At 38.5% G+C, this 16,991-nt stretch overlaps 1 protein-coding gene across 2 annotated transcripts in view; it reads right to left on the bottom strand.

Moving 5' to 3' along the window:
* Positions 1-16,991, bottom strand: part of VPS13C (vacuolar protein sorting 13 homolog C) — a 74,965-nt gene that overhangs the window by 7,349 nt on the left and 50,625 nt on the right. For both annotated transcript variants that reach the window (XM_059858118.1, XM_059858117.1), the window contains 21 exons: positions 16,573-16,962; positions 15,787-15,891; positions 15,081-15,245; positions 14,618-14,746; positions 13,900-14,033; positions 13,520-13,646; positions 12,360-12,595; positions 11,885-12,035; positions 10,689-10,829; positions 9,133-9,214; positions 8,973-9,042; positions 8,412-8,523; positions 7,986-8,099; positions 7,415-7,551; positions 7,061-7,142; positions 6,737-6,850; positions 6,423-6,498; positions 5,701-5,864; positions 4,832-4,877; positions 3,687-3,810; positions 2,906-3,020 (listed from right to left, as the gene is read on the bottom strand). In XM_059858118.1, coding sequence (XP_059714101.1) covers positions 2,906-3,020; positions 3,687-3,810; positions 4,832-4,877; positions 5,701-5,864; positions 6,423-6,498; positions 6,737-6,850; positions 7,061-7,142; positions 7,415-7,551; positions 7,986-8,099; positions 8,412-8,523; positions 8,973-9,042; positions 9,133-9,214; positions 10,689-10,829; positions 11,885-12,035; positions 12,360-12,595; positions 13,520-13,646; positions 13,900-14,033; positions 14,618-14,746; positions 15,081-15,245; positions 15,787-15,891; positions 16,573-16,962 — 2,814 coding nt within the window. The remainder of the gene's footprint in view (positions 1-2,905; positions 3,021-3,686; positions 3,811-4,831; positions 4,878-5,700; positions 5,865-6,422; positions 6,499-6,736; positions 6,851-7,060; positions 7,143-7,414; positions 7,552-7,985; positions 8,100-8,411; positions 8,524-8,972; positions 9,043-9,132; positions 9,215-10,688; positions 10,830-11,884; positions 12,036-12,359; positions 12,596-13,519; positions 13,647-13,899; positions 14,034-14,617; positions 14,747-15,080; positions 15,246-15,786; positions 15,892-16,572; positions 16,963-16,991) is intronic.

The raw sequence follows: 16,991 nt of genomic DNA, 5'->3' as shown, positions 1-16,991 counted from the left end.
CACAGACACAGCCCCACCACACCAAAGGCTCCCAGCACCTGCTCCTGCAAAGCTCAGCTCCAACACTCCTCAGACCATGATGAGAACTCCTGAGAAGTCACTCCTTGGAAAACATCTCTCCTAGAGCTGCCCTACCTGCCCTTGGAGTTCTGCTGTGCATTTATGAGTAACAAAACCCAGGGTGTGCTGCCCAGGCTGGCCCATGAGCTGAGGCACAGCCTGCTCACATCACACCTCACTCCCAGCTCTGGGACTGACTGAGCACACCCCTGCACAGCCCACAAACATCACAGCCAGCACTTCTGGGACAAGAAACTGCAGAAACAACTTTACACAACTCAACTATCTACTCCACCTGGCTGTGGCCCTCAGTTTGCACCAAAACCCTGACTTCCCTGTGAATAAGAACTTTTCTTTTAAAACCTACATGTTTGCTCCCTTAAGACAAGCTCTAATACCTACATTTCACACAAAAGTAATTAAGTAAAACATTTTTCCATCCAATCACTGGATGGTATTGAGGCATCTTAAGGTAACCTTCCAAGGTTTCCACCCCATGAGCCTATACTTATTTTAAAGGGACATATGCATTAAAGGTAGTTAAATTAGATGAGAAGGCGTGGGTCCTGGTTGAACAACTTGTAATATAGGATCAAAACTGGATCCAAAAATAAGCAGCACTTGTCCCTATTGTGATTAAATTTGTAAATGCACATAGGACTGACTTTCTGACTCATCTTTTTCATTAAATATCCAATTTCATGTAAAGACACTGTCTTGTCTTGCTTTACATTGCTTGCTAACTTACATTAGAAAACAAAGCCTTCCCAACACTGACCTCTAGCATGAAAACCAAGAACAGTTAATTAAACCTCTCCTGTATTCCATTAACTGACTTGTTGAAAGAAACCAACTGTATTTAGTGAACTGCACAGAGGATCTATTCCTGGTTTGTATCCCATTCCAAACTACACCTCTTAAGAAAAACACAAATACCAGATGTGGAGGAACTGCATAACATCACATTTTGTGTGTTGATTGTGCCACCTTTTCCTTTTTGCCAGATGTAAAAAGCATGGGGAGGGGGAGGGGGGGGGAACCTCAAGAAGAAAAAATTTGGCCTGCTTAGTACATCACAATTTAAATTCATTTAATCCTCTAAAAAAACTCACTAAACGTTCTTTTGAACAATTTTAAATTGACCATTACATTCTAAAAGGCATTACCAGCAAAAATGCTTCTGTTCAACATTTCTTCCCATATATTAGGCAAAAAATTTGCTCTGACAACAGCTTGTTAAGCTTAGCTTGCTAATTTCTAAGATGCTGTATTAGTAATGAAATTTCTGGCATTGCTTAGCATAGAAATACATATATACGTATTTATATATGCGTGCATGTGTGTAAATTCCTGTTAACAGCTGACAGTTTATAGTTATTTTTTATGTTGAAGAGCAAAGCCCCTGAAGATTCTGTGAATAAAAGGCAGAGTTAACTAAGCTAGCTGTATGTTTAACTGAGCAAATTCATCAAGAACCAGCAGTAGTAACTTGAAGGCAGAGTGGGTCAGCATGTGTAGCTGTCAGGGCTATGGTACAGGACAGAAACCACAGGTACAGGTGTTCTCAGCATTTCTACAAGAACTTGAAATCACAAGCATTCTCTATCACTATTTTAAATTTTGCTCTGCTCTGCCCCTCTGTCCACAGCCCTACCCCTCAGAGAGCACCAATAAATAAATTAACTCGGGGTCTAACCTACCATGAGTCTTTTTTTCCAAGTGCCTTCTGTTGTTGTCATTCATAAGGAGCTAAGCATCCTCCAAAAAATAAATATACAGGAAACAGACCCTCCCTGTCTCTCCCATCTGACTCACTCATCTAATCTTAGTGAAGATTGTTATTCAAGTTTGTTTTCTGAGCCTGGACAACACCAAACATCATTTTATTCAACTGCTACACAGAAAAGATTGAGAAGGGGAGAGGACATGGTAAATGCAATCATGCCCTTTATCTAAATACTTAAGGCATATGAAAAACTGAGAGAAACAGACAAGAAATATGGAAAATGTTTACTCCATTATTCCAGTTCTTGCTGCATGCCAGGAGAGAAGGAGAAAGAAAAGAAATGTTAGAAATAGAACAGGGTATAAGGATTAAAAGACCATGTACAAGCAACTAGCAAATATCCAAGTTTTGGTCTTAAAATGTTAATGTAGACAATTATTTCACTCCAACATTTTAGCAACAGAATAAAGCAAAAATAACCATTTAAATGAGCTTTGAAAGGTAAGTATTAAGAACACAAAGTCTAAAATCAAATTAACCAGATTCTGACTATCAAGAACTTGTAAACTCATGTTTTTCATCTTCCATATGTTAGGCACATCCACATGAGAAAGCAGGCTAAATGTCCACACAGTGCCTGTAGCTATGACAGATTGCTATTATGAACAACATAAGGAAAAACCAAACAGCAGTATTATGAAAATTCATGCAGCTTTTTTAATTGCTGATACAACCAAACAATTCAAGGTCCATTGCTTAGTTACTTAGTCTGTGAACCAACCTTAGCTTTGTTATAAAGACAAAAATCTGGAACTATCAAAATGGGATTTTTTCACATATTTAAATCTTAATCCTTGTAATTTTTAATCCTACTACCTCCTTCTAGAGTACGAGAAGGGACTACAGAACATAAAATGGAGAGGACCACAGAACAGCAATGCTGCAGTTTCCATTGTGCATGCAGCTTACCCCAAGCACTGGGCCCTTCCTGCCATCCAGGCTTGCTTCATGAAATAGGCTGGGGCCAATTTTTACTTCAGATAACGCATGCTACAGACTGATTGCACTTAATCCTTCCTGGAAGCCTAAAACTCTCTGTGCTTACCATGCAGAACATACCTCAAATAAATCATAGCCCTCAGCTTCCACCCTGTTGTAGGGCCGGATGATGCCATCCTCACGGATGAGGCGTGGGGGACGGAGATTTGACACTTCCTCAGTTGATTCTGCCACCCTGCCACAGACAGTGCAACATGAGTCTGGTAAGCTTAACATAATCCTGAGTTTCACCAATACATCTTTAGAAGTCAGCTTTTCACTTGCCATACATCCCACTTACATAGCTTGGTACCCTGCAGATGTAAATAGTAAAGACACACTGCTAATAATAAATCAAAAGTAGCACTGGTCAATTAAACTGCTGCAGAATAAGCTGGAGAAGATTATTCCCAAATGCAGATAACTTACTAAGGGTTCTCAAGTTTATTGACACACTATCTAAAGGTCCCATTAAAACCCAAAGAGGCCCTGATGGGCACTGCTAACCAAATTTCAGACGGGGAAGTTTTACTCTGAAAATTCAGTGGTCTGTTTTTCACAGTAAATTTAACTGACATTTCTCCTCAGAGGAAGGTGCAAAATGAAACAATGGATTAGTTACTGTCTACCTGAACTACCACAGTGATAAGTTACTGTCTACCTGAGCTACCACACTGCAGCACGTTCTCTGAAGTAGTGATCTCCTCGTCATCATAACATCCACCTGTTACAGACTACTGGACATGCCCCAACCTCACATATCATTCTGATTTTTGTACTTAGCAAACAGTTGAGTGGCACTACTGGAGCACTTTACCACCTGGTATCCAACATAGGAGGAGAACTTCCTTGTGCACAGTACCTCTGAATTCCCTGGAAGGTACTGCTTGCCATATCCACAATGCCTCCTGTCGGGCGGGCTACCACTCCCACAAGCCCCTTTCCAATCCCTTTAAAGAATCCAGCTGCACCTTCTTTTTTAGCCCCTTGAAAAGAATAGAAACAGAAAAATAAACCTTTTCATGACCTACTTAACCACAGAATTAAACTATAATTGCCATAGGGGAACTGTCTTGTGTTGGACACAGCCCACAGGCAGTGATTGCACAGAGTCCTACTGAAGAAAGAGCTGTCTGTGGAAAGTCACCCACTGCTTCCTGGTCTGCTCAGACACATCCCTGTTCACTTAATACCTCACCAGCCTCTGAAGGGGCCAGAACTGAGATGTTACCAAGATTCTCCTTCTTACACTTTCCATCTGGACTACAGGCCAATAGATTAGTTTTTTATAGGTTGACAGTAATAACAAAAAATTGTGAAGACTCTAAGATGGACAAGTATGATAGAAGTTAACTATTCCCATCTCAAAATTACAAGGTTCTGGTGATATATAGTTATATATGGGAGAACCAAAGAAATATTCAGAAAAGAGATGAGGTCAACCACCCAAGAAACAAGGGCTACATACCTAAGTATCACACAAAAGCTGTAAAACACCACACAGCTGACTCCCAACATTTAAAACACTGACACTTGAAGATTAATAAGAGGCATTTTATCCCAGATATTTTTCGTCATCTATCATTTTCATGAAGTAACAGGAAAAAATACTGACTTCAGGCATAAAACCAAATTTGCTTTTTAGGATTTCTCTGACCTTTGGAGCCCCAAAAAACTTTTTCAGCTGGTGATTTTTACTTTATTATTTTTACTGTCTTTATTCTGGCTTTAGACAATAAATTGGGTACTACAGCAGGCCTAACAAAATACATCACAGAGACAACCCACTCTACATCCATAAAAATGTTTAAAAGGGGGTAAAGCCAAAAACAGATATAAAGACATGTGAGGAAATCATTGTGTAAATTCACATTTGAATAAAAAATATAAAAAATCTTGCTATGCCTTAGCATCACCATACTTGGTTTGCTATTTCTTAACATTACAAAATAAATCATCAAGTATTGAGAAACCACATAAGCAGTGCAACGTAGCCTTTGTGCTTACCTTCTACTGGTTTAGTGATGATGCCTGTCACACCTCCAACAACACCCTAAAACAAAGATAATTAAGTTCCTAATGAGAAACTGAAATGGTGTCAGTCCAACTGAGCAACCTGTTCCCTCACATCTTTCTTTTAATACTTTATAATGCAAGATTCAGTATAGAAACAATGTTTGGCGGGGAGCTTTGGCTTTGTTTTTTCTCTTACTTAATATTTTTAAGAAAACTATAACTGAGGCAAAGACTTGAATGACAGAATTGACTTGCAAGGTCAAGTAAGGGCCTGGTGCACCACATGTCACAGCTAAGATGGTCACAAAACACAAAGGATCATCATACAATTTCAGAAAGCTTCAACCCAAACAGAGTAACCACACCACTTCAGAAGGCTGTCAGCACCTGCCCTTCTTCTTCTTCAGCCCAACCCTTTATAGCCTCACGTTGATGCATTGCACCTGTGTGCCCCCTGCTCCCTTTGGTGGTTGGTCAGTGCCCCTGGGCACTCCATGGCTCATTGCTTTCACCTGCTGCTCACAGCTGTAGCCCATTCCAAATTACCACAACCTGTGTGCCTACAAGGGCCCAGTTATCTTAATTACCTAACACATTTCTGAGTATGAGTAACTATTTATTTATTTCTACAATTCACAGCAGAAACTGGTGTTATTTTCCATTCAAGATCCCAACTCCAATTCCTCAGGTGACCAGAAACATGACCTCAACCACTACAGCTGGTGCACTTCACTGAGTCTCCTATAAACCCACTGCCTGTCTCTTCTGCTTAGTTAATTAAGTGACAAAAAAGATCTCCAACTTCCTGCAGGTGATTTTCAAGCAAGTTGGCAGATGAAACACTCATCCCCAAACCATACCCTTAACAGGCCCTTTCCGCCTTTGGCCAGGCTCTCCCCAAAGTCCTTTGGCTGCCGACCCATCTCCTCTCTCCTTTTCTGCTGAAATTCTTCATCCAGAGTGATGGCAGCCAAGCCTTTGCCAACAGTACCAGTGATCCTGGACACCATCCCTGCTGCCCCACCTGAGGGATCAGGGCACAAAGCAGAAGTTACTGGGCTTTCACAGCTTAACAGCAGACAACACACAGCCACCAAGTTCATAACAATTTCCCTTTGTGTTCAGTTTAGAGATGATGAATTCATACAGAGCCATGCCATCCCTGAGAAGATTCCAGAATCTGGTCTGATATCCATACATACAGCAATAGGGAACACTTAGAGCATTTCACTACATGTTACACAGCATAATGGATGAAACAGTGTTTTCTCTAATTACTGTCAAGACACAGCTAAATAAAAATCTAAAGTAATTGTAACAAAACACTTCTCAGGTTTCCCCAGACACTTTAGAACCATTAAAATTATGCTTTTTACTTATTCAGAGCATGTTACTAATTTAGTTATATATGCAATGTTTCTCCCATTGGTTGCTCAGTCTACAAACAGATATTTAGATGGTCTCAGGTAAATTATGTGTGAATCATCTGTACCACAAACACTGGCAACAGTATGACAACTTGAAATACTCACTAGAAAAATAATGTGGGAATTCACCAAAAAAAGAACACTCTGACACATACCCACTGTGTGGCCAAGAAGACTTCTAACACCGATTACAAAGCCTTCAGCAAATTCTTCAGGTCCTTGAACAGCACCCTAAAAATGAAATTTATTAGGAATAGCAGAAAACTACACAATGATGTCTCTGTTTCAAGAAAAACTAGCAATTCCTTTACATTGATGCAAGGCCATCTGAATAGGTCACTCCTTTGAAATCCACATTAAGAAATTACTGCTGCCTGCCTGTTCAGGGTGTGAAGTACAATGACAATAAACTATAACCCTACCAGTACATTGAATCAGCCCTTTATAAAGACACAGTTAAGACTCATACCTGGAAAGGCTCATAGAAGAAAGCTTCAACTCCCTCAGACAGCCCTCTGATCAAACCAAATGGATTTCCAAGAACATCTAATCCAAGTACAAGAACATACATCTGTTTCAGGAACTAAATGATGAGAGGGAAGAAAAAAGGCAAACAAAAGCAGTGTTATGAGCTGCTGTCACACATTTCAGAACCTCAGCCTGGTTCATTTTTTAATTTACTACCCAAGTAAGGTATTGGAGTGCCCAACTAAGTGTTTGGTGAAGAAAAATAAAATCTTCTTTAAGACATATACTCAAAATTTTACACAAAGATTTGACTAAACAAGCTTACTTGTTCACTGTAATGTCTAATAACTCTCATCCTCAGTTGATCTCTCTTGTAGAACTGGTATTTAATTTCAAAGAAAGCAAGTCTGAAAGACAAGTAATCATCCATTAGTTAAAGACACCCTTCCTCATTCAAATACTTCTCTGCTTTGCTTCAGAGAGTCCTGAAGACTATTGTCTTAAACGGGATCCCAAACCCCATCTTCTCTCCATTCCTCCCTTTCCCCTAAGGCTGTATAAACTTACACTAGAGTCAGTCAGCAAGGTTTACCATGGGTCCAATTATTAAGTATACAGCAGTCAAAATATTAAACAAAAAAACCCACACGAACAACCTCAACCAGTTGAATTTGCTTACTTGAAAATAACATCATCCACATCTGTTAGAGTAGCTCCAATACTTTTCAACAGCAAATTCAGAGAATGGATGGCTATCATTTCTTCCCCCTTATCTGATGCTTCTCCACCAGAAGCCAGAGACAAACTCAGATGCAACTGTCAAGGCAGAATTAGTAGAACAAGACAAATCAAGACCAAAGAAAAGCCAGACCAGAGCAGACAGGTGCACATGGAAACAAATCAGTGATGAAAGTTGAGGAAAGCTATCATTTCATCCACTGATGATTTTTCTTCCCTTGCTCCAAAGAAATCTAACTCTTCAAAAGAGACATGAAGATAATCCCATTAAAGTGTATTTTAATACAGTTTCTGATACATGACTTTATCCATTTTTTTATCTGGCTTTCAGCATTATTATACCCAATGATTCTCCCCTCTTAGTTAAAAGGTTTGTTTGTACTCATGGGCAACAGAGGAAGTTTTCCAACAAAGTATTAAATTCTAGAGAATGTAAAATCCCCACTAGGGATGTATTTACTGTAATGAATTAATTAGATGATTTACTAACCAATAATCTCTCTATTGCATACCTTAATTGGAGAAATATGGAAATGTTCAAAGAAGCTGAGCATTGACACATCTGTTAGGGAAGTCTCCATCAGCTCAGTGTTAAGTGCATCCACATCTTGCTGAATTAATTTAGACTGGTTTCAATATTTAAAAGAAAAAAAAGGAAGTTAATCTCATCCACATATGTAATACAATTAATCCTATTATGTCTAAATGTGTTTATATATATATACAAAGATACAGTAGAAAAAATAATCATAGTTAAATACAGTTAACTAACTACTGAAATATGAGTATACTAATGAATCCAGGGATAGCAAAATAAAACCCCATAACAGAAAATTTCTGGGTGATTTTTTCCATTTTTTATTATATTCATTTTCACTTAAATTCCTCAATCACTTATGGTCCCATTCCAGCAAAAATCTGTTACTCTCATACATTACCCTTTGTCTTTCAGCTTCTGGGTCTGTAGATGGAGTGAAAAGTTCACTAAGTGCTCCTAAAAATCCTTGATCAATTTTCAGTGCCATTTCCTGGATAAGAACCATGAAGTACCTAAAATGGGAAAGAGAGTGTATACCTGTATAAAATGTATACCTGTAAAAATTTAACTTAAATATTACATGCTTAGGCTACACAAGTGAAGTCTTGCTGTGCAATGCCACATATTAAGATTTACAATCCACAATATCAACTCCCAGTTTATAGTTATAAGTGTTTACCGGCCAGCATTGCACAGCAAACAGACTCACAACTCTGATACTGTAGTATAAGAAGGAAATAATTCGGATTACTAAAGAATTTGCACAACAGTCCCTTCACATGGTCAGTCCTTATTTTCTAAAATCAAGTTCCTTTTTGAAGTATGTTTTTTATTGGAGACATTTAAAAACTCAGTCTGAAGTCAAGAGTGGTTTAGAAAGGAGAATAAACTTAAGAACAAAGTTCCCTTCTAAAATATATTACATCTCAAAAATTAAATTACAAATCACTGTTACACTCACTTGAATTGCAGGACTTGGCTGTATTCATTGAATCTAGTGATGATGCTGATGTCAATGAAGGGTTTTGGTTCTAAAGAGAAAAAAGCCACTCAAAAATAAATTGCCAAGCTCCTATTTTCAAGGCTGAATAAATCTGATATTACTATAGGCATTCTCTTACCTGAATCCAAAGCAATGGACTTGGGAGGGGCTACAGGGTGAAATACAACAGGAAACATCGATCCTGGTAATTGATTATCAACCTAAAAAATTATTGCATAATGACAGGAATATTTTAGTGACATGACAAGCAAACAGTGCTCATTTCAGAAGGCTTGAGTAACTTGTTTATAAATTGTGTTCAAGAGGAATGCCCTACTTATGAGGATGGAAGGAGGAAAGAGCACAAGGATTACTCTGATACTATTGAGGAATGTTACTCATTCAGTTATAAAAGGTCAGATGGTTCCAAGTGCTGCACAAGGGATGCTTAGAGAGGTTCACACCCCCAGAGACTCCCTTACAAGGTCTGCAGCTGATGGCATACATTGACTGTATAGTGAAAACCACCTTCAGGCAAAAGTAAAAACAAAATGAAAGACAAACGGCAAGAGCAAACTTCCCCACCAGCTGGTCAGAAAAAGCACCAGGGTCCTCAGAGAAGGGCAGCAAATGGAGATAAAGATGGCAATGATGATGACTCAACATTATTTCCCTCTAGCACTGAACACTTCTTTCCAGTACCTGCTCAAGTGCTCTACGGGCAAATTTAGCAACACTACTAGTACTGACAGGACTATGCTGATCTGCTGCAAGTGCTGCACATGAATTCAGTGTTAATATTACATGTACATACATTACTGCATACTATTTTAGCATGTTTAAATGCCTGCTCTCTACTTCCCATTAGACAGGCAGGTTCTGTACTAAAGGTTTCCAAACCCCGAGATATACTCAGTAGAATAATGTTACACTTCTGTGTAACAACTACAGTTATATTTTGAAAAACACCGAGGTTTTAAAACACCAAAACACAGCTCTTTGAGGTTTTAAAACATCAAAACACAGCTCTTCAAAAATAAACTCTCCATCACAGCACCCTGCTTTACATTAGCACACAGTTTTATGGAATTCTTTCCACACTACTTCAAAATCCTGGGATGACAGTTCTGCAATACTTTCCCATCACAGCACCCCTGCTACTCTGATGTAGAGAAAAGCACCACATGCAAAAGATCTGGAGATACTTCTTTGTGACATTCACATTCTCTGAAAAAATTCCTTCGCCCAGGGCTTTTCTCCTGGGAAGCTGAAAAGCAGCAGGAGAGGCCTCAGAGAAAAGGAAAACAATTCTTATCTCATTTGCTTCTCCTGTGTTGTGCTGGTCTGAAATGTGTTTGGAGATTGTTTCATTGGATTCTGGTGTGAGTTGTTTTGACTCTTTGGCCAATCAGGGCCAAGCTGTGTCAGGACTCTGGAAAGAGTCACGAGTTTTCATTATTATCTTTTTAGCATTCTGTAAGTATCCTTTCTGTATTCTTTAGTACAGTATAGTATTCTTTAATACAATATAGTATAATAAAGTAATAAATGAGCCTTCTGTGAACAAGGAGTCAGATTCATCCTTTCCTGCCTTCGTAGGGGCATCCCTGATTTTTCAATACTTCTTCACATAAATGAATGAAATCAAAGCCTTGATGTGTCTGTCTAGTTTCAAAACCAGAGGAAGGCTGGTACCTGCAGCCAGTAGAGCTGAGCCCGTAGGCTCCTTTGGTGAGGTGACTGCTTGAACTCAACCTGAATTCCTGACAGGAAGTTACGGCGGATGCTGCATCTGACGGGGAGACGCATTTCCATTGGAGACTTGCTAAAATTCACCTGCAAATATAAGAAAGTAGAGCTAAGATACAGTTTAATTTGGGAAACAATACAATGGTACTTTACTAGTTGACAGACTAGCAAATAAACCCTGTGGTTTTCCTTATTATCAGATCACAAGGCTACTGAATTTCTCCATCTAATCAACTGCATGGAAAGCAGTGAAAAACACCAGTTAGTCTGACAAGGCCATTACATTGCAGCTTCAGTTGTCCCAAGCAGGAACCTCTGTGTCATCTAAGTAGCTACTTCTTCATGAGTTATATATTACACTGGCACAATTAAAGATATTTATATGCAGCTGATTACTTTCCCAACTGCCCTTTTCAACCAATCCTGAAACTTTTAAATCATGAGAAGCAGAAGCATAAAGCTCTCCTTTATTGAGAGTGAAAAGCAATGACCTACAGATAAAAGATTTGATACCATGTACTATAAATGCAATGCTGCAATGGTCAAAACTCAAGTATTCAAAGAGCTGAGGGTATATACATGTTTTTCAAATGAAATAATAGAGGAAACAAGCCTGACCTATGGTACTATAAAATGGTTGTATTGGACTTAGCCATTTGAACACACCCTTTATGCATGGAATACAGGGATGTATAATTAATGTCTGAACAAGCTCATGTAAGTGGATTAATTTCAAGAGTCCTTCAACATTACAGACTCCTTTACCACATCAAGTAATGAGAACTGCACCTTATTAAGAAGCTAATACCAAAATTTCTGCAAAGAATTTAGGGTATATACTGCAAATAAAGGTTCATAACTAACATGCAGACACTGAGCAATCTTTTCTACCACACAAAAGAAAAATCCTTTGAAATTCTTACTTCATAATACAAGCCTGGAAAATACCTCAGTACTGCCTCAGTATCACCATAAGAAAAAAACAGTTTACTGTGTAAAATGTGTAACCGTTTAAATAAAAGTCTTGCCTCTTGTTTCTGTTTCTCTTCACACAGCATCTATCCCAAATTAGCAAACCAGAAATCTGTTTTAACTGTTGCACTTGTTCTGCAAGCATTTAAACAGTAAAACTCAATTCCTACCTCAGTATTGCTATCCAGTTTATGCCAACCAGGACCTTGGAAAGCACTCTTGGAGAGATACTTTTGATATGCTTGCTCCAATAGGTTTATTTGCTTTTGATTAAATGGTTTCCACTTTTGCCTTGGTTTCCGTTCCCAAACAACATCAGAACTGCAAGATAAATAACAAAGTTAACAATTTGAGAGTACTTATACCTTTCTTATGCATGCAAACCATGTTAAGTATACTTTTCTAATTTCTCAGGCTCGAAAAACCCCATTATGCCTTTTTTTTAATGTAAGCTAAAAAAAGGGGGCAATTAAATCCTGTTGGTTCTAATTCCACAATAGGAGTAAATGTAAAAACTTAATTTTAATTAAAATGCTTCACTTAATTTAACTTGAAACATATCTCCTTCAACTCTATTGCTAAAATTATAATACAATGCCAAATTTTGATTATACAAAGCAAAATTTACACTTCCATGGGCAGTACCTAGTAATTCCTATGTAAGAGATTTCTTTTTTATTTTCATTGTTAACTAGAGAAAGTCCAAGACTATGGATTGACAAGTTTATTTCTTGATCAGGTTGCTCCAGCTCCTCTGCCTGCCGTGCTTTAGAAACCAGTGCCACATCATCTGTGAAAAGCAGCACTCGCTGCCGTCCATCCAGGAAAGACACCCAGTGAATCTGAGTATTTGCATTGTAAGGGAACTGGCCACAGTCATCCTGTATCAGGAGGGGAAAAAAGTATATTACATGAGTAAATCTCTGAGGTTGCTCTATGTTTATAAGCAAGTTTACAGACAAACACAAACCAGAACTTAGGCTTTTTCCTGTTTGTTGAGTTTACTGCATTGGCCTGACTTGGCTGCACCTGGTACCCTAACACTGGAAAGAAGTTGAGGTTGGGATTTTTTTTTCCAGTTTTGTAAACTAAACATTCCAGCAATATCTGTGGTTTACAATAATACTGGAAATCATTAGGGAGCAAAAGCCTTCAGAGCAAAGCAAAAGGCTTGGAATCTTAGTGCTGGCAGAAGAAGGCAATAAATCATACACCAGAAAACAGTAAAACCAGACAATTACTAAGATCTCTGCTTTTCAAAAGCACATACTTTTATTTTTAATTTACAAGGCAAAACTGAGATAATTTTATTTTATCAAAAGCTCCTAAGAATCATGAATGTAACCATAATTACATGGTAAAGAAATTGGTTTTAAACTAAAACCATTTTTAAATGTGAAAAATTTGACCCAAGAAGTGCTTATACAGTAAAGCACACTAAGTGGTTCTGTCTGAGTTCAGGTGTGTGAAATTAAACCCATTTCCAGTACAACTGAAACTCAGGTTTGCTTTCCTATCCCTTCTTTTAGCTAGCAATGTTTTTCAGTTTTGTTAACTCTGTGCTACTCAACAGAAAAACCACCTCAGAAGAATTCATTGTAGTGTGAAGTGCAAGTGGGCAGCTAATTAAAGACAGACACAATGGACTATCAATACACCTAAAATCTTCCTTCTTGACAGTAGCTATAAGTCTCCTACAGGATGAGACAGACAAAGTTACTGAGGAAGCTTTTTCCCAGATAGTTTTAATTTTGGAATAGTCCTAAATGGGTTCAGCATTTCCTTCTCCCCCTTACAGAATTTACCTTAAGTAGATCATGTTCACCAAAATATTGAGAGTAGCCCCAAGTCAATTTTCTTGGTTTGGTTGGATCTGTCCAGGCAAAGAGGCACACTTGCCTTGGTTTCAACTCCATTTCCTCTTGTAATCCACTGCAGGTGAAAAGAAAAGGAGAAAATAACAGCATTCACTGGTTAAAAGCACTGATGGAAGTGGTGCAAGCAAACCCCAGTGCTAACTACTCCACCCCTCCAGCAGTGAGGCGAGAAGAACCTAAGCCATTCACCCCAGACAAGTCCAGCTGCAGGCACATCAGCTCTTGGTGATACCCATGTGATATCTTGGTGATGTTTAACCAGGATATCCCTGGTCAACAAGCAATGGTGAACTGTTTCTTTCCCATACCTCTGTTTATATCTGAGGGAGTCCCATGGAGTGTGGTTCACAATCAGAGCTGGGGCAGCTCCCTCGTGGTAATCCGTGAAGCTGATCACAGTGGAATGCTCTGAGACATTCACATCTACCAGCAAGCCCCCATTCTGGAGAAGAAGACAGACAAAGCCCAACATTTGTTTGATGCATTAATTCAAGTTAAAATTATGATAAGCATCATATCCAAAGACTTTACTGAACATGGTACCTTTACAAACATATTCCCTAGCACTAGGCTAGGCTGAGTTGTCAAATTATAATATTCTTCATTTGAATCAAATTAATTTAACCATGAACTGTGTGTCACCAACATGTAATAGCTTATCAAGAAATCCTAAAATATAATGTATTTTTTTGTTACCTATTCAAACAAACTGAAGGCATCCAAGACATACCCTCTGCAAAAAGCCCAGATGTCAGAGGTGCAGTATACCATTGTAACTTAATAGCAATAGAGCTGTTCAGTTTCCTATAAGCTTGTCACAAGCAAATCAACTTGATTACACAGCTATGAAAACATTAACAACACTGCAAACTTGATTCATAACTTTTTTAATGCAGCAGAACTGAATGAAGTGCAGTGTACCTACAACTTAAGGCACAAGGTTTTGATCTTGATGATTTCATTGAGTCAAGCTACCATAGGGCTAAAATGGAGAATTAACAATAGACTACACAAAGTCAGTCTCACCAATTCTTCCAGTTTCAGCAGAGTACCATTATCCTGGGCTTTAAACAGGAATGGTTTGGATGAGCTTTCATAGCCAACTACTCTTACACAAAGTTGACCAGATGAGTTTTCAGGCCAAAATGGAAGACACTGTAAGACAAGAAATACACATTACTTGAACATTGCATGTATGTTCAATATGGTAACCCAGCAGTAAAACAAACAGGGTTGTGTGACTGAGACTATTTCACGTGCCTTACTTCTTACCCAAGTATCTCCTGATGAACACATCCATATCTACTAACTTGCCTAAAGTGAAGGACATACAACCTGTACTGTTCAAGTTCCCTTGGGATGTGAAACATCCATGCCATGCCACCAGAAGAGACAGCTTCTGTACGAGAACTGCTCTTCCCTCAAGTGGCACCTAAACACCAGTTGCTTGTCTATAGTGATATCAAAAGGGAAAAACATGAAGCATTACCTCTGAAGCTGAGATATAATTCCATTTATTAGTTGGAAGAGAACCATTAGGACCAATTTCTCCAACTTCAAGTTCCAGAGAAGATTTGTTTGCTATTGTGTAGAAAGGAGTGAAGGTAACTATCCTGGTAAGGTTGAAACTGCTCATTCTGATGCTAACTCCAACCTGTTGAACAAGGAGAATTTGAGCAAATAATCAGTAACAAGCTAAGAAGAAATGTCAGGATAGAAAAATAGAAAAGCTAACATCAGTGTAATTACAAAGCCTAACACACAACAGTCCTGTTTCTTCCACCTAAAGTAAAAGCACCAAGCATGCAGTAAAATCAGCAAATTGTGCAACACAACTAACACAAGAGTAAACTGACAGATTCAGCAGTCACATTTTGCAGCTGTAGCTTTTGTGGGGAAAATCCACCAGATGTCCCTCTGGAGTAAATCCTGACAACTTAAAATGACCATTTTCATCAGAACACAGTTAAAGAGTACAGGAAAACACAACTCCTCACATCTCTTTACTCTGCTTAGTTGTGAAAATGCAGTCTTGGATAAGGAGTGCAAATCCAAACACTTGCAAACAATCATGAACAATTATTTCCACTATGCACATTCATCATTGTGTTTTCAAACAGAGAGTACTACACCTTTGTAAAAAGTCAAGCCAAAAGAACACAGAGAGCTTCACAAATCACTGCAACAGATCTTACCAGGTAATCCATGTTATTAGCTGAACACCTGACACATCCATAGCTTCCCACAGTATCAAGGGAAAAGCCACTGGACCAAGTGCTAGTCGAAATACAGAGCTGGATCTACACACAAACAACAACAACACGCCAAGTAATTCAGTCAACTCATTTTCATTCTGTAGTTCATGCATTATGGACTGCAGTTATATCACATATAGAAATGTAAAGACAACACTGAAGTGCTTTTAACACCTCCCACAAATTAGGATAACCTAATAATCTAGTATCACTTTTCATATTCTGATTTATTAAATCTGTGATCAAGTTCTGGGAAAGATGTTACAGTAAAAGGTATCAAAGCAGGGTAGTCCTCACTGACTCATGCTCATGACGGCATACATAGATGGGGAAAAAAGCCCACCACTTTGTGGTGCTTCACAGACTTGAAGAGATGGAAGGAAATAATCAAATTAATAGTTTTTCAACTATTGTTAGGTTAAAAAAGTTATTTAAAAAATTTTAAGTTCAAAAACATTACAAATTTTTTCAAAAAAAACTACTGCAGTACTCTTCACTTGACCTTGTAAACATCACATCACACCAAAATCAAAACAAAAGGAATGTGTGTAACACAAAACAGAATATTTACAGTGTGCACTTTAAATGCCCAAGCACCAAAGAAAGCAGCAGTCAAATTAAAACCTTTAGACCTAAATACTGCATAAAAATATTCTTTATACAAAAAGTGTGAGTGTTTTCTCCCTCAGAGCATGGCCCAAAGACTGCCACCTAAATTAAGCATACCTTGTTCTTACTAAAAATATTTTTCTTTTTAAATGAGAACAAAACAATATCTCTGTAGTCTGCTGGATGCTTCACGTGAGTGTCTTCTGCTCGGTACTGCAGAACTCGGGAGGTCTTGTTGATAATCCAGTAGGGGCTGAACACAGACAGGACCATGTGGCCCCCGACCCGCCTGGAATGAATGTACACATCCACTGTCAGCTCCAGGGCACTATGGGATGTGAAACGCACAGGAAAAAATTCACACATCCCATCATCAATTTTAAGATGGCCATGCCAGTCTTTGCCTTGATATTTTAACAACACAAGCTCCATTATTTCTCCACTGATTCTTGAATGAAAAACATCTGCAGCACTCCCTTCAGTTAATTCACCGTCTTCTGCAGCTCCCTGTAGCAAAATTAGACAAGGCATAAAAA

Source organism: Haemorhous mexicanus, chromosome 13 (assembly GCF_027477595.1).
Source record: "Haemorhous mexicanus isolate bHaeMex1 chromosome 13, bHaeMex1.pri, whole genome shotgun sequence".
In the NCBI taxonomy this organism is placed as follows: Eukaryota; Metazoa; Chordata; class Aves; order Passeriformes; family Fringillidae; genus Haemorhous; species Haemorhous mexicanus.
This window is presented reverse-complemented; position numbering and strand designations above follow the sequence as displayed.